This window comes from Mya arenaria, chromosome 5 (genome assembly GCF_026914265.1).
Source record: "Mya arenaria isolate MELC-2E11 chromosome 5, ASM2691426v1".
NCBI lineage: Eukaryota > Metazoa > Mollusca > Bivalvia > Myida > Myidae > Mya > Mya arenaria.
Genome location: NC_069126.1, coordinates 41,020,899 through 41,040,053, shown reverse-complemented (window position 1 = coordinate 41,040,053; position 19,155 = coordinate 41,020,899). Strand labels below are relative to the sequence as shown.

Here is a 19,155-nt window from a genome sequence, read left to right as displayed (position 1 = left end):
TTGGAAACATTTATATACATAGTTGGCAAAATTTAATTTCACATATTTACTTTCATTACTGAAGAGCCAACTATCTCAAAGTGGACAACAACAGACAAATATAATCTCCAGAAATTAAAATGCAAATCCCTGAAACACTTAACAAATGCCACAGTATAAATTTATCTGAAAATTATTCAATTAAATAACAGTGTTACACAATGACCCAAAAAGTTGAATATCTCAGTCTAAATAATCTCAAAATGGAAATCTCATCAAAGCAAACTGACCTGACATGATTATTAATATCACTTAAGCTCACAGCAAAGCGAACAGCTCTGACACAAATATCGATTACACTTAACATCATATCAAAGCATACAACTCTGACATGACTATCGAGAACACATAAAATCACATCAAACTGATATCACATTAAAGCTAACAGCTCTGGCATGACTATCGATAACACATAAACTCACATCAAAGCAAACAGCCCTGGCATGACTATCGATCACACATAAACTCACATCAAAGCAAGCAGCTCTGGCATGACGATCTATAACACAAAGACTCACATCAAAGCAAACAGCTCTGGCATGACTATCGATAACACATAAACTCACATCAAAGCAAACAACCCTGGCATGTCTATCGATAAAACATAAAATATCTTTAAATTAAATCACATCAACCCTGAAATGACAATCTACACGATAATTAACCAAAACATCGACACGTACATCAAACACAGTTTACAACATGATCAATATGTACTATGTTATTACGTAATAAATAACAGACCACTGCTTAATAAAACATAGCAGAAGTATTGCATATCAGAACGTAGTTTACACATCATGGCAACATGTAATAAGGCAACTTTAAATCTCATTTAGTTATTTTAATAACATTATGTTTAACAAAGGCCAACATCGTTTCATTATCATCGACAAGCGTTATAAACAGAATAAAGAAAACTGTTACTTAAAATACCCCCACTATATTTATCGAATTTAAACGTGAGCATAGAAATAAGATGTTGGATTCCTATCCAATAAAAAAAAACATCAATTATTGACACCTATAACTTGAAATACATTTCTTGACAGAATTTTAATTTGTGTAAATTTCACCTTATTTGATCGCACGAATGCTGAATTAAAAAATAAGTCTCTAATATAAAAAGGGATATGAGAAACTAAGCCAATAATGTTTTTAAGTATTTCCTACACTTCAATATAATGAATAATATTTTCCTTCCAATATAGCGTCTAAACGTTGACCCTGCTCGCAGCACCAAAATGAAACCGTTTTGTTCGAGTGGTAGGCACACGGGCCGGTTACGACCACCCTCGGTTCGTCTCAGGGTCAACGCCGGGGCTTCGAGGAAGGAAAAATTCACCCAGACTGCATGTTTCCTTCACCAAGTGTCATATATATTTAATAGTTGAGAAATGATTTTGATTATATATCCAAATGGATCACCACGTACCAGCAAATGCTGATTTTTGGGTGCTCCCCTTGTTTTGCCTTCAGTTCGCCAAAGGACGACGTGTGGAGGCCCCTAATAGATTTATCTGTCAAAGGCTGATTTAATAACTCTATTTAGTTCTTTTTATTGAAACAACACAATCCAAGTTTTTTATGTTTATTTTTTAACATAATTATCATATTCCTAAACTTAGTCCTAAGTTAATGAACACCAATGGGTCCCATTCACCATAAAAAACTACGGACTACTACCAAAGGATAGTAGCCAACGAGTTAAAACATTCAACTTTCTATATATGCAAACAAATAAACCACACAAATATGCAATGTCAAGTACAATGGTGAAATGTTTTATTAATAAATTCAATATCGAGTTAAACAATGTACTTCTATAAACTTTCCCCTTTACACAAATATTGAAATGATGCTCACTCGCGGGACGCTAGTATATAGTTTCAAAAACTTTAGTTGTTTATGCAGTACTTTTTACCTTATAACTAGGATATCTCCATTTTGTGTGTAAATGCAGGGCGCTTCAACGTTATCCGTGCAACGATTAATGGTAACGGTTTTAAGTGACATGGAACCGTTCGTGATGTGCCGCGGTCAAGGCGACTCAGAACCACTTCCGGCTAGGAAGACCGATACCTTGAATTAAACGACCTGTTTCATTCTAAATATTCGTAACCGGATGCACCCGGCTTAATTCACGTGTTTCGGCGAAGCAACCAGGTTTAGAAGACCGGCACATACATGCCCGGCTAACATTGTGCAACAAACATGCGTTTTTACCTACTGAATGTTTACGGACGCCAGCGTGTGGTGCCGTCGTCGTGAACGTCAAGCGCATTGTACCGTTATGCCGACTGTCGCGGGAAACGGAGGATCAATTATGCTATAGGGAGGTATAACTGAAATATCGAGACGAGATTCTTGGACCGCACGTGCTTCCGTTCTTACACCAGATGAACGTTCGCCAGACAATATATCAAGGTTACAATGATAGGCCCCATAGGGCTGCTTTTGTGAATGGGAACTTGTATAATAAATAATAAAGTAAGATTTATTTTTGTATAAATCTATGAAAAGAACGAGTTTCCGGCGCCTCAGTTAAACAATTGAAACCGAAAGGGCGAACAATACTTATTTTCCTCAAAGAATAAATGAGGGACGGTCTGTCTCCTTTTTTATAAATTGTGATTACTAGTATCCATTGGAAATAATTGTTCAACAAATTCAACCAAAGTGCAGCAGTCATATTCATCAGGATAAATACTATTTGTTGCACCAGCAATGCTACCACCTTGGATAATAAGGGGTGTTCAATTTTCCGTGTGCTTTACTGGTTCGTAAGATACATTTAGATATTTTTTGTTTTATATGTTAAACTTTAGTAAGTGTTGTTACTACATCAACTTATTTTATTGCTACTTCTACTGCTTCTGATGTTTGAACTGCTTCGAATCATTCAATTAAGTCATCGACGTTTGCAAGCATGAACAATGTAAGATTTTTTTATTCTAAATAAGGGCCAAAATATTGTTGACACTACGGACGGTTCAAGGATTAAAAGTATTACTTAAATTGTAAAAAATGACATGTTATACTGATGAGATTATAACAATCATTACAAGGGAATGGAATAGCCTATCGGCGTTTATACAAAACATGTTCTAAAAGACGGTAAAAATCAAACCAATTGAAATCATTTATGAGAATTACACCGTTTTTAAATAATAAATATTAGTGCTGTAGCGTTCCTACCGTCTGAGTTTATAAATGTATGTCAAAATTGATTTCAATGCCATATCGTCTTCAAGATACTAAATGTAGCAAAATCAGAATGAATAATAATAATCGTACAGTTTTTCGGCATAGCTCTTATGGATTCAGTTGCAACTAAAACTGATCGCCACTAAAATTTATCGAGTTTACGAGTAAAATACTTCTTGAGCGTGACGTGTGTGTTATTGTTTACTTTTTTTTGCTACATATTTTAGCTCTATTCCGGTATATCTGCGAAGCCATGAACCAGTACGGAACATTATCAGTGGTACGGCAAGCGTTTGTGAACAGGGAGGTTACACTGAAAGTGAGACCGTTATCCCTTGGGAGTGTGACTTAGAATGGAAATACAGAATGGAAGGCGGCACACAATTTCAAACAATGACTGGGCCAAATGTTTTAAGATATTCGGAGGATGGGTGCTTCTTTTTGAAATGGGTTGCTTCAATTGAATACAACAGATCTTACTTTTACGCCGGATGTTCAGCAAACACAACAATAAGCTCAAGCTTAATAGCTTTAAATGTGAAAGTTAAATATCGAAGTCCATTTCAAAGTGGAAAATGAATGTATTGATTCACACTTAATTATAAAGTTATAAAGCGTATGAGTTGCTTTTCAGAGCCACCGAGTTACCCAATCATCGGTCCAAAGTCCGCCGACTTTAATACAACAGAATGTATATATGTTTATAACGATTCCGACATATATTGTCAGACTGAAAATGGAACAGAACCTGCACAGGTGGCACTTTTATTGGGACAGGATTCATTTGCTCTTGCTGAAAGCGAATTGAAGAAAGGGTTTTACATATTCAGTAACATTAACCAACAAATGGCTGGACTGTCGCGACGGAATGTGACATGTCAGGTTTCAAATGCGGCCATTGAAACACCTTACGAAGTACACGGCATTCTATGTAATGTAGGTAAGCAAGTATCATATACATACGCTATGATTCGTTAATGTGTGGGTATTATATTGTTCCATCGTGTATAATATGGGATGTTGTTTTAATCCTTGTTTTAATTCCAGAGAAAGGTAGCCCACCCGTTTTACAGTTCCTGAAGTTCTTGACGGTGAAAGCTCGACAATAACCTGTACAGTGCACAATGCTATCCCAGCTCCGGTAAAAGATATACGTGTCGGCAATGTTTTGCTATCTGATGCTCTACGAACTGATTTATTTAATGGATCTTCTCATACATTACAAGTACAGCTAAAGTGACTAAGACTAACAAATTGTGGAATGGAAAAGAAATGTGTTGCACCAAGAAAAGTTTTGAGGTCTTTGGAATAGCAGATCATTCCGTATGCAAAAACATCAGTATCAAATGTAAGTTTCACTAGCGTTTATGTATAAAATATGCGTACTCGATGACGATTAAAAAGAAGAGATTGAGATAGAGACTAACACACTTGATATACCTATCCTTCTCGTGTTAAATGTTTCTGGCATGGGAGGATACATAATTTATTTTCTTCATTTTTTAAATTGTAAACAATAACAGTAATATAAGAGTTTGTCGTGTTCTGTTTTCAGATCCGCCGTCGAACATTTCAATGTCCGTCAAAACAATACAACAAAAATACAACGAAAGTGTTATCTGTTTTATAAACCTTTCTTGTGAAACGAATGAATCAAATCCACCTTGCGCAATTGTTTGGTCAAGCAACAGGGAGGATTTACAATATACTGCATTAAGTAACGAGACTATTGTTGAACATGGGTGTTACCGTTTTGTTTCCAATGCGATTTACATAGTGACGAAAGGCATGGCTGGGGGAACCATTACATGTTCCACAAGATGCGATCATTTCTCAGCCCATTTGACTCAAAATTATACCGTATCATTTTCAGGTACGTACTCGATTTTATTGATGTTGTCGACGTACGTCCACACTATTTATCAATCCGAGATTACTATCTCCATACTAATAATGCCTTTGATTTGCCGAAAGATCCATTATGCGGAATGTATTATTATATTGTTCTATGTTATAGACACAGTGTTTTACCAATTTACCAAACAGTAAGTCGCAAATATCACAAAACGTATAAAAAATATTATTTTCTCTTTTAATCATTTAACAGATTTAATTTTGTTCTGATATTTACAATGCCTACACTTCATTTCAGGTGATCCGACCTTGTACTTGAACACGACGTCACCCTTTGATTTATCTCCGGATACAACAGTGGTCGTAAAATGTACTGTGTTGGATGAACAATATACTCTTTGGTGGGAAGACGGAGAAAGCACTGTTATAAAGACTTGTAACAAAACAGACGAATGCCTGTTAACATTAAATCATGCCGGCGACGGTGAAAGGATACTTTTTTGCTAAAAGAAACCTCAGAGAAAGTGTCATTGAAGTTTTAAGTTCAGTGACAAAGGGTTGGTAATCAACTATTCATATATTTATAAAACTTATAAAGCATGAAATGTCTTTAATTAGCTTCTTTCAATGATATTGCAATTTTATTGGAAACAAACAATTGCAGGCAGTCAATTCTATGAAAAGGACATTCAGACATTGTTTCAACATATAGATTTCCAGACAACAATGTACTTATCGGAGCAGCCGTTTTCTGTGGATTCTGCATCTTGTTTGTAATCGGAGGTAAGGATTTTGCATATTATACTCTCATCAAATTAACTATTCTTTCATTCATCTGAGGTATGATAATGATAGTTCTTACCTTTCATTCAATGGCTGTAAATTGAGTGCAAAACTATAAATATATCATTTTCCTGATAGCATCGTCGACCAAATTTAAACGCCTTAAACATCCGGATATCTAACTGTTCAGATATTTCATTAATTTTGTCACGGACCTATACGTCCATGATTTTTTCCAAAGTTAAGCACTCTGTTTCATAGGAATATGTTTTTTATGCCATATATTTATTCAGCGATTTACCATTTAAACACAATGCATTCAAAACATAATATTAATCTTGAACCAAAAATATAAGATGCACATATTTCACCATTGTATCTAATATTGTAAGTGGTTCTAATGTCAAAATGATATAGATACTGAATTAAGTAAAAAGCACTTTTCTGTACAATACGCAAAATGGGAAGTTTTGAAAGGGTCGACTGGAGTACACGGTTAGAAATAAACACGTGTTGTGTGAAAAATCATTAAGTTAAAAAATTTATGATACCTTTTTAATTGTTCTGCTTTATTTGTTGTTCAATTTTATGTTATGCACCGTATTACAACGTATCTAGTTGCAAAATACAATAAGATACGTACACTCCTCAAAACAGCTATTGAGATCTAGATTTGGTATATATAATATATATAAATCTTTTATAGGATGTATATTTCTTAAACGACAAAGGGACAACACTGTCATGTATTGATATTGTTCTTAAGTGTGATTTCTTTTATGTACTTCTTTCTTGTAATACATTGACAATTGTGCATTTTATATTAGACAGCAACTTAGAAATGCATTGTTATCGTTTGTTAATCATTCGCTATTTCCAAAATGCTGCGTATCATTTATTCTTTAGCTTTCAATCCAATAATATGTTAATGTAAACCATATCTATATTGTTTACCGAGAATGCTTCATATACTCAGGACGCACAAATATAGACACAAATCCTCAATGCTTTTGGTTACGTTTGTACTAATATTGCATTGCCATTGGTGTCTTGTCTCCTTGGAGAAGTTGCCACTGTTACTGTTACTCTGTCTGTGTTTATATTCATTCAGTGAGATTGTTTGTATCTGGCTGTTAAGTACTATAAGTTTGTAATAGGTATATATGTTGTTGTGTTGTTTATTTGTTAATAAGTTGTTGTAGACTCTAAATAGGCCTAAAGGTTTAACTGTGCAATGTTGGGACTGTCTTTGATGTTGAGATCTTGTAGACCGGGTTAACCCCATTCCAAAAGGTAGTTCATGTGTTTGATGTGAATCGCTGAACATTTATTTATAAGCACTAAATTGGTATTAGTGAAACACTGAAACTATGGTATATGTGATTGTTGTATTGTGTGCATATAGTTGATTATTTTGTAAGGATTTGATTCGTTTACCTTATCCAATATAACAGAACATGAATGTGATGTTGATGTACATGATGTTGTGTGTAACTGGTCATTTTAGCACACCTGTGCACGAAATAAAGTGTACTAGTGCTTATGTTCTTCGTATTTTGCTATGAAGATATATTGTTGCCGTTGCGAGCTCCAGGAAACTCAATAAGAACGTTGTCTAGCCTAAATTTGTAAGAAATCGAAAGTGTTTTGTGAGCTAGGACTACAAACAAACTTTATGAAAACATGTAGACAATATCTGGCCTACGGCTGTATTGGAAACCACACAAATCATTTTCCTCAACAATTGCAGAAATTGATATACTATAACATACATTTAAACGCAATAATTTGTTGTCGAAAATTGTAAATTTCTGAAACGACGTCAGGCCGAAGGTTTTTGTTTCCCTCCGGATTAAGGCAGAAATAAGTTAAAAAAGAGCGTTCTAAATACAAATAACACTATTACTCTTCCAATTTGTTTAAAAACAGGACATGGCGAAGGCGAGTTTTTTTATTTAATCATTTAATTTAGTGTTTTTTTTCGCTTTCGTTTCAGTGTTATATCATTCATAGTTATATGACATGAAGGTAAATCTTAATGATCCAGAACCGGCGGAGTAAGAGTATTTCATTTAATTGGCTTATAATAAAACCTCATTGGCTGAAGCAAGATCAGACCCAACAAATGTTGATTGGATGAGAAGCAGTATGCGGGCCTTTAAACATCCGCGAAAGTTGAAATTATTATGATTAAGCCTACATACAAGATAAAAGAGATACAAAAATCTTAAGTTAAAGTCGGATTTAAAATAACAGGAAACATAAGCTCAATGAGCTATTTCCCGACATGAAAGCTAACATACTTAACATAACAAACATAACAATGCAAACCTTGGAATAAAGCATATAGATCTTAAAATGGTTACATATTGAAAAAGGTATTTACAAAACCCGTTTCTAATTATTCATGCAGACAATAACACAAAGTAGGATGGATATGAGCACTGTAAACAATGATGAAATCGACTTTATTTTAGATCAATAGAAAAGATGCACTCTTACTCCCAAAAAAGATTTACCACAATTAATACAATTATTTTAATATACCATCAAGGATAAATAAATGTCGAAAACAATGGTTCTTATGAAGGATTCCGAGTTTAATTTGAAAGAAATGTGCAGTCAACACGGTATTTCTACCTTTATGAGGAGGTGTACATCACATTTAATCGTTTAACACTCATCAATCCTTTAATATATTTGCGTTTGAAGTTTTCAAATACGCGATTACAATATTGTTATCAGTAATAAGTATTTTTCATAAATGCATTGTTTAGTAAGTAATTGAAGATTTATCACTCAAAATGTATGTATGTTATACATGTGTATGTATTGATTTTGAATAAGAGTGTCACTTTAATAAAAAAGTAATGGTCCGAAGATCGCCATTGTTTCATAGTATGTACAATAGTATTTGTAACCATATAATATAATGACACTTGAAACAATGTTAGTGCTTGATATAAGCGGACAATGACCGGCGATGTTAAGAAAAGCTTCAAAGTACAATGCATGTAAAAACAAAAATCAAGGTTGAGCATCATATTTTTAATTAGCATATATAGTAAGCCAACCATATGCAGGCCAATATATTGCCATGTAAGAGAATGATCTGAACCGAAATGGGGAAAAGAAGCAAAACCGCTATTCCAAATATTTTTGAAAGAGTTTCTTTTGTTTTCGTCTATACAACAACTTCTATGTCGAAGCGATTACATGTAGGCGGAGCTTAACTGTTGATAACTAACGTATTGATAATTTACAACAGGGTGCAAATCAGTCACCTCTCCCATTACAAATATTATTGAAATGCCTCACTCGCGGGACGCTAGTACTTAGTTTTAATAATTGTTTTGTGGTTGCAGTACCTTTTATCGAATAACTACGATAACGTCGTTTCGTGTGTCTGTGTGTTTCGCAATGCAATCGTTGGTATAATGTTGGCCATGTAAGCCATTTATGACCACTGATTGACATAGGTTGAGTTCGTGCTGTATGATACAAGTGGAATTCCACTTTTCTCTTTTGGTGGCAATGGCAACTGTGTCTCTGCATGACTAAGACATAATGACGGACGGTGTTAATTTTAAGCCGAAGGGGATTTATGTTTCGTTCACATGTTTGCGAATATGTCTAAAAACTGTCCCTCTTCGCAGAGCCAAACTATTATTGTTAAGGTTATTTTCAGAGTGTAGTTGCTGACTATATGGGAAAAAAAGAGTAACTAAGTATTATTTATATATATTTGAATGTTATGCACATCTTTCTTTCCATATATATATATGTGTGTGTGTGTGTGTATAAGTATACGTTTTGTTTATTGAATTCAAGCATCTAACATGTATTTTATACCTTTTCATGGTTCAGACTCGGAATTGAGAATGATTGAGTGCTGACAAACATTTAAATTCCCACAGTTTTCAAAAAAAACTTATTATAAACATTAATAATAAACTTATTGCTACATAGAAACTATGAAAGGACTGAGTTTCCGGTGCTTCAGTTAAATGATTGTGGACCGAAAGGGCGATCTCTATTTATCTTCCCAAATAATTAAGAGTAACTCTCATTCTGTCTGTCTGTCTTAATTTTCTGAAATTGTGATAATCCATTGTAACAAAACAATAATAACCAAAGTATTCATCCATATAAATAATATTTGGAGCGTGAGCAATGCAACACCAATGGATATTAAAGGGTGTTCAATTTGCCGTGAGATTAACTAGTACGTAAGTTACATGACAATTGCTCGGTTATGTTTTAGATGTTTAATTTCAGTTAGTGTTATTACTACAGCGATTTATTTTACTGCTATTTCCTCTGCTACTGAGCTCTGTGCTGCTGGTGCAGGTACTGCCCCTACTATTGCTGCTAATGCTACTTCTACAACAGTATCTTCTACTACTTCTTTCGAAATGCCAAAACACGAAAGTGCAAAAATGCTTTGTTCACACTGTATGCTAAAGCAGAGTTCCTTTGTGTCACATTCATCAATGACTCGTTTACCGCTTAATACCATTATTAGCTTCATGTACATTTTTTGTTCAAGAACTACAACAAAACCACGTATCTGGCGTAAATTGCTCATACTGAGATGTCCATTTGCGTGAAAAAGAGATATTTCTTTATTTCATGACTTAAAACGGCGTTGACATTTTATTTATCTTATCATTTTGATCAATACTTATAAGCTATTAAGCTTGATCACTTAGCCATTCATTGATACTCAATATCTTTCATATTTTAGCAATTATAATAACATTATTATTTCATATTATGTATGACATGAAAACGTTTGTTCAATACATTCGAAACTTTATACCATTTTATACCTACTCGCATGAATTTTTGTCGAGTATATTATAATGTTTCGAAAACTCTTTCTGTCCATTTATATATGTATGAGTATACGCTTTTTTAAATTTAAAACAAAGTTCGAGCATGTATTTTATACGTTTTTCACGTTTCAGACTTGGAATTAAGATTGATTGAGCACTAGCAGATATTCAAATTTCCATAGTTTTCCAAACTCTTCGTATAAATATCAATTCAGCATAAATATTAAATCATCATTTTTAATGTGGTTTGAACTTGACAATTGGTATCGTTTCTGTTTTAAATCCGTACAGTGACTACTTTAAGAATACACTAATTGTGTCGACTGTCTGCGAATGGGAACTTGTTTAATAAATATAAAAGTAAGATTTATTTCTGTATAAAACTATGAAAGGAACGAGTTTCCGGCGCTTCAGTTTCAATTGTAAACCGAAAGGGCGAACAATACTTATTTTCCCTCAAAGAAGAAATGAGGGACGGTCTGTCTCTTTTTTATAAATTGTGATTACTAGTATCCATTGGAAAGAATCGTTCAACAAATTCAACCAAAGTGCAGCAGTCATATTCATCAGGATAAATATTATTTGTTGCACCAGCAATGCTACCATAATAAGGGGTGTTCAATTTGCCGTGCGCTTAACCGGTTCATAAGATACATTTAGATAATTTTTGTTTTATATGTTAAACTTCAGTAAGTGTTAATACTACATCGACTTAATTTATTGCTACTTCTACTGCTACTGATGTTTGAGCTGCTTCGAATCTTTCAATAAAGTCATCAACGTTTGCAAGCATGAACAATGTAAGATTTTTTATTCTAAATAAGGGCCAAAATATTGTTGACACTACCGACGGTTTAAGGATTAAGGTCATACTAATGAGATTATCAAAATCATTACAAGGGAATGCAATAGCCTATCGGCGTTTAATAAGTACCACAACTAATTGCATACACTTCAAGTTTTATAATATATATGAAGTCATAATTTGGTCCCCTGGATGCAGAGAAGACGTTGCATTCTAAGACAGCTAGAATATATTCCGTACAATCTGAATTGCTAAGAAGGACTCTCTCAGTTTGCTACCTCCGACGATCACTCAATCATTGACAGAATACAAAACATGTTCTAAAAGAGGGCAAAAATCAAACCAATGGGAATAAATTTTAGATACTAAATATAAGTGCGGTAGCGTTCCTACCGTCTGCGTTTATAAATGTATGTCAAAACTGTTTTCAATGCCATGTCGTCTTTAAGATACAAAATGTAGCAAAATCAGAATGAATAATAAAAATCGTACAGTTTTTCGGTATAGCTCTTATGGATTCAGTTGCAACTAAAACTGATCGCCACTCAAATTTATCTTATGGATATATGATTTTAGTTTACGAGTAAAATACTGTTTTAGCATGACGTGTGTACTCGATTACATTTTTCACTTTTTTGTTTACTACATGTTTAGCTCTGTTCCGGTATATCTGCGAAGCCAGAAACCTGTACGGAACATTATCAGTGGTAGGGCCAGCGTTTGTGAACAGGGAGGTTACACTGAAAGCGACACCCTTCTACCCTTGGGAATGTGACATAGAATGGAAATACATTATGGAAGGCGGCAAACAACTTCAAACAATGACTGGGCCAAATGTTATAAGATATTCGGAGGATGGGTCCTTCTTTTTGAAATGGGTTGCTTCAATTGAATACAACAGATCTTACTTTTACGCCGGATGTTCAGCAAACACAACAATAAGATCAAGCTTAATAGCTTTAAATGTGAAAGGTAAATATCGAAGTCCATTTCAACGTGGTAAATGAATGTATTGATTCACACTTAATAATAAAGTTATAAAGCGTATGAGTTGCTTTTTAGAGCCACCGAGTTACCCAATCATCGGTCCAAAGTCCGCCGACTTTAATACAACAGAATGTATATATGTTTATAAAGATTCCGACATATATTGTCAGACTGAAAATGGAACAGAACCAGTACAAACAGTACTTTTACTGGGACAGGAAACATTTGTTCTTGCTGAAAGCGAATGGAAGAAAGGGTTTTACATATTCCGTAACATTTACCAACAAATGGACGGACTGTCGAGACGGAATGTGACGTGTCAGGTTTCAAATGCAGCCATTGAAACACCTTCCGAAGTACACGCCATTCTATGTAACGTAGGTAAGCAAGTATTATATACATAAGCTAAATTCGAATTATGTGGATATTATACTGTTCTTTCGTGTATAATATGGGATGTTGTTATATCCTTGTTTTAATTCCAGAGAAAGGTAGCCCACCCGTTCTTACAGTTCCTGAATTTCTTGACGGTGAAAGCTCGACAATAACCTGTATAGTGCACAATGCTATCCCAGCACCGGTAATAGATATACGTGTTGGCAATGTTTTGCTATCTGATGCTCTACGAACTGATTTATTTAATGGATCTTCTCATAAATTTACAAGTACAGCTAAAGTGACTAAGACTAACAAATTGTGGAATGGAAAAGAAATGTGTTGCACCAAGAAAAGTTTTGAGGACTTTGGAATAGCAGATCATTCCATATGCAAAAACATCAGTATCAAATGTAAGTTTTACTAGCGTTTTTTATATAAAATATGCGTACTCGATGACGTTTAAAAAGAGGAGTTTGAGATAAGGACTAACACACTTGATATACCTATCCTTCTCGTGGTAAATGTTTGTAGCATGGGCGGATACATAATTTATTTTCTTCATTTTTTAAATTGTAAACAATTACAGTAATATAAGAGTTTGTCGTGTTCTGTTTTCAGATCCGCCGTCGAACATTTCAATGTCCGTCAAAACAATACAACAAAAATACAACGAAAGTGATATCTGTTTTATAAACCTTTCTTGTGAAACGAATGAATCAAATCCACCTTGCGCAATTGTTTGGTCAAGCAACAGGAATGATTTACAATATACTGCATTAAGTAATGAGACTATTGTTGAACATGGGAGTTACCGTTTTGTTTCCAATGCGATTTACATAGTGACTAAAGGCATGGCTGGGGGAACCATTACATGTTCCACAAGATGCGATCATTTCTCAGCCCATTTGACTCAAAATTATACCGTATCATTTTCAGGTACGTACTCGATTTTATTGATGTTGTCGACTTACGTCCACATTATTTATCAATCCGAGATTACTATCTCCATACTAATAATGCCTTTGATTTGCCGAAAGATCCATTATGCGGAATGTATTATTATATTGTACTATGTTATAGACACAGTGTTTTACCAATTTACCAAACAGTAAGTCGCAAATATCACAAAACGTATAAAAACTATTATTTACTCTTTTAATCATTTAACTGAAAATGTACTGTGTTGGATGAGTGCAATGCAAACGGGCAATATACGCTTTGGTGGAAAGATGGAGAAAGCACTGTTATAAAGACTTGTAACAAAACAGACGAATGCCTGTTAACATTAAATAATGCCGGCGACGGTGAAAGGATATTTTTTTGCAAAATAATAAACTCGGAGAAAAAGTCATTGACAGTTTTAAGCTCAGTGACACAGGGTTGGTAATCAACTATTCAGATATTTATTAAACTTATAATGCATGAAATGTTTTTGATTAATTTCTTTTAATAACATTGCAATCTATTCGGAAACAAAATATTGCAGGTAGTCATTCCCATGAAAAGGGCATTCAGACATTGTTTTCAACATTCCGATCCCCAGTGAAGAATATACTTATTGCAACTGCCGTTTTCTGTGGACTCTGCATCTTGTTTGTAATCGGAAGTAAGAATGGAGTAATTTTCCTTAATACTCTCACTTCAATACATGATGATAAATCAAACCTCTGATTCAATCGTGAGCAAAACTATAAACTATAAATATTTTTCCTGATTGAATCATCGCCCAAACCCAAATTTGTTATGAATATGAGATGAGTTTTTTAGCCTTGATAATTATTGAGCGATTTTCCATTAACACACAATGCATTCGGGTATTGAAGTACATAGTGGACAATGATTAATGAAACAATACTTTGACATGAGAACAAGCCATTAATCAAACATTGAAAGCTACGATACATAATAAGGGTTCACTGGAGTAAACGATCTCTTTAGACTGCTGCATTGACTAATGGTCGTTAGAGTTAGAACAATAAGAACGATCCGTATGACACTTTTTCAGTTTTCTGATTCGTTTAAGTTTGACAACACAACTAGAGCTAGATTTGGTTATATTCTTTAAATCAATAAATATATTTTATATAGGGTGTATATTTCTTAAACGACGAAAGGACAACGCAGTCAACACCATAGAAATGTATGTATCAATTGTAAATTTAAAATTAGTGATTCAAAATTTGTATGTAATAATTGTAACTTTAAATAAGAGATTTGAAAATTGACATATCTGCTAAAAGTTGTAATCTAAGATATATTTTTATTTGTTAATATATTGTGCAATTAACTCATGACAGTTTATCCGATAAAAGATCTGACGATGCTTGGGCTTAAACAAGTAATACGTGTATAAGTACTTTTTCTCATATAAGTAAAGACATACTTGTTCTGATTTCAGTGTTGAAAATCACAGCGGTAAGTTTCTATCTTTTAGGTGACTAACTTATATGTGTGAATCCGTTTTCATGGCCTTTGAAAATCCCATCATGTGCCTAGTATATGTTAAAGTTTATTATGTAATTTCTTTTTTAATAAGAATCCTAACGGAACATAGCGGAGTGAACCGACTTAGTGTTTTCCCCTCCCAAAATGCATCAGCTTTAAAATTAAGCCGTGTGACTGTCAAACAGTCCTGTCAGCGGAAAAATGCGATAATGTTGACATTGAAATTGCGCCTATGCATATGCAAACAGAAGGCTTTTCTATATGCGCATGCGCAGTTATAGCAATTTACTTAATCATGATGAATCATCTTCAGCAATAGGTAACGATTTTTCAATGATAGGAAACTAAACATATCATGACTTTGATTGGCTGAAAATTTATGGAAAACACTAAAGCCGATATATTTCTTGTTTAACAAAGTGAATTCAAAGGGAAGCAATATATATTATTATTATGTATCTTTGTTAAACAAGAGTTATTCAAAGTGTAGTATTTATTTTTCCTGTAAGATACTTTACAAGGGTACAAATAATCACAATCCTGAAACTTCGAAATTGATATAATCAACATGTCATAATTTATTACGAAACATTTCCAAACGAATTTCATGAACTCATTAAAATAAAAAAAACATACATGTTAATGTAATTTAAATATCTTTATATACGCAGCTGCAAATTGTATTTTATTTAATACAATATACAAATGATGTTTTTGTTTTCCCAAACAACAATGAAAAAATGAAAAGGAATACATTTGTGAAATATTACTCTTTCGATGTCACTTGTATACGAATTGTAGGTGTTATGCAAAAAATTAAAAAGTTTACTTATTGTCTAATATTGATAAATAGTTATAAAAGTCGAATACATTTGCAATGACGGTCATAGGAAATTATAATCTGTTTTATACTCTTCGTTCTCATTCTTGACATACTAGCTATTGGTATATAGCTATTACCACCCCAATAAGCATTTATTAATAAATGCAATTAATGATGTTTTAAAATAACAGACACGGCGTCGGACAATGGTTTGCTACACATGGAAACGGAAGGAGTCCAGTACGCAGTCGTGCAGAGGCAGGCGGCATCACAGAGCATTGAAATGCAGGTGAGTCACCCTTTACCTTGCGAGGTATTCTTCGAGATATTTAATGTGATGCAAATATCATACTCAAAGTAATTTGAAGCCTGACAAGAAAAAGTAAGACATGCAGGATAGCCAACTACATTACGTTTCAATGTCAGTGTATGGAATATATCTTAATAGAAAACAGTAAGACTAATATGCATAATGAACATGCATGCAATCAAAGATAATTACAACACATGATATTTTACCAAATATGATGCCATTCAAGTTTAGAAATATAACAATTGTTTCCAATGTTTTCGATAATACTTATACTCAGTAAATAGGCCATTTGGAAACGTAGTACAATGCTATATTTAGCAGCAACCACGTGATGACGACGGCCTAGCGTACGCCGAGTTGGACATCACGTACCTACAGGAAGCAAACGTCAAAGTTCTGGCAAGGAGAACAAATACGCCGACGGAGTATGCTGACATTGAGTTCTGTTCAACACAGAAACCTGCTTTAGAAGATCTTGTGTCCCACAATGCATCAGCGTGATGCTAGATCAAAGACCAAAAGATGAAGACAAAATATACCGCCTTATTGTATTGTTTTTATAATGTATTCACAATTATTATGTTTGATATGTATACGTCTTCTTTTGTATTCTATATTAAAATAAATATTGCTTAAACCAAGGACAACATAACTAAAACCACTATTAGGACTATTAAAATTAAGCATAAGTATTGTTTCCTGAATGTTATTAGAGACTAGTGAAAAACTCTTACTTTATAATATATTTACATACTATAAAGTCATTAATTTTTACTATTAAGTGATTTGAATAGCCTACACATTAATCGCTTGCGCTGTGCTTGTTGTATTAGTTCATTGTTTTGTTACTAAAAACAGTCTGCTTTAGCTACCCAGTATGTCTCTATAAATGGAAACTTTCATATGTACAAGAAATAAGCGGCATGGCTGCCTAGCGGATTTCATATTTTTGAAATACTCTAGCAATTACATACATTTGGTTTTAACTGAATAAGGAGCTAAAAACTTTTTTCCAGTCTCATTAAAAAGGTATTATTAAACAATTTTATCTGGATAAAAAGGTAGTTTGATTGGCCTAACTGAACGCTATAAATGAAGAAATGCCCGACTGCAATGATCTACAAGTCGTGTAATGGTTTTAAAAGGAATTTAGAAAACATGCATTTTGAATGTTGTAATCTGAAAGCATGCGTATACACTTACGAAATCATGTCATGACGGGAAAAGTTAAAAGTGCTCTTGGCCTCAAAAATACTGCATCTAAAACAAATTATAGTGTTACTTTTTAACGGTGGCCGCCTCTTTTACCAGCGATCACATTGTGATTTATATATTGATAATGGTGGCCAATTCATTTTCGCTCTTTTAAATTCACCTAAGATGGTCAACAAATAAATCTTAATTGCATGAATCGCACGTTGTTTTATCAAGCATTTTATATATTTGCTTTGTAAAAGGCACACTTTTAATTATGACATGGATTCAAAGCAACAATCTCTATTAGCAAATAGCATGGACGAGAAGCAGACACGCTAAAAACATTACTCTATGGTTCTCTCGATATATCATAGATTACTTTCCTATATTTGGATCAACCTAATATATGAACGTTATTTTCAAAACCAAAATATTAAATGTAGAAATCCACATTTAGGCCTTTCAAAATACTAATTTGTAGTGTACACACACGTATAATCTACAAAACGTAAAAGAAATTCACTCAACCAAAACACGCTTCTGTCTCATGATGCACGAAAGCATTCCTAGGCGAGGGTCCATAAGGCACATGTTGACAGATCTTACGACTGTTTACAAATGTACTTAGCGTTTCAAGTTTTAAAGCATGTTCTGACCGAGTCTTTTACTATAAATGCAAATCAGATAAGAGACTTTATAGTGAGCATTCAAATGTAACTTGAAATGGATATTATTGCTCTCTTAAGCTTGTTATGATTTGTTTGTAAATATGATCATTTCTTGCTTTGATGATTGTTTGGATGATCATAAGCTGTATATGCTTGTATCTAAATAAATGTTTTGTTTTGACATGTTTATTTCCAATCAATCTAAAATGTGATAACAAAACTCAACATGATGTGATTACAGCCTTTGAACAGTCATTTAACACGGCGATATTGGAACACGAGTCTACTAGGGGCTTAAAATAGCTGTATGACCATAACCTCATACGTGTCCTAGTCACAAATATTTAAAATATCCACATCATCAAAGCAAGCATCACATGAATGACGTAGATTTTGGGGATTTTAACAACGACTGGAGTTTGTGATTCCTTCAACAAAATATTGGTTACTTTAAGGTTACAATGCATGCCCTGCTTATTACCAATTTTGTTATTAATAGTAAAACAAAATTTTGGGTCAATGACTCACAGATCTGTTGGCTATGGTAAAATTGCATACTCCATAATTCAGCACTTGTTTAAACGCAATGTAACGCTGTATTTATTGAGGTTTTTAGTTTTAAATGGTTAATGGTTAAATAGTTAGTTATGGTCATTGTTTAGAGAAAGAAGATAATTTAGGGCTTGTGAAAGTAATTATAAGTAGTTGGATGTGGCTGATCACTGTCTTTCAAATATTTTTAACATTGTAATTAACAGGTGAACTGCATTGAGCAATGTCTTAATTTTCTCTTCTGTGAGGGTAGTATCAGTTATATT

The 19,155-nt window shown here is 33.7% G+C and overlaps 1 protein-coding gene across 1 annotated transcript; it reads left to right on the top strand.

The window, feature by feature from the left end:
• Positions 1-5,850: 5,850 nt before the first annotated feature.
• Positions 5,851-17,841, top strand: LOC128236065 (tyrosine-protein phosphatase non-receptor type substrate 1-like). The gene is made up of 10 exons (XM_052950885.1): positions 5,851-5,883; positions 12,181-12,498; positions 12,589-12,894; positions 12,999-13,301; positions 13,510-13,827; positions 14,378-14,497; positions 14,980-15,031; positions 15,290-15,306; positions 16,351-16,448; positions 16,791-17,841. The coding sequence occupies exons 2-10, from the start codon at positions 12,321-12,323 to the stop codon at positions 16,971-16,973; spliced, it is 1,575 nt and encodes a 524-aa protein (XP_052806845.1). The 5' UTR covers positions 5,851-5,883; positions 12,181-12,320; the 3' UTR covers positions 16,974-17,841.
• Positions 17,842-19,155: the final 1,314 nt, after the last annotated feature.

What these genes read in the sequence shown, in the direction of transcription:
- LOC128236065 (XM_052950885.1), top strand. Translation starts at nt 12,321, where the DNA reads ATGGAAGGCGGCAAACAACTTCAAACAATGACTGGGCCAAATGTTATA. An exon ending in CGCCATTCTATGTAACGTAG is followed by an intron (nt 12,895 to 12,998) that starts GTAAGCAAGTAT and finishes TTTTAATTCCAG; the next exon opens with AGAAAGGTAGCCCACCCGTT. An exon ending in CATCTTGTTTGTAATCGGAA is followed by an intron (nt 14,498 to 14,979) that starts GTAAGAATGGAG and finishes TATTTTATATAG; the next exon opens with GGTGTATATTTCTTAAACGA.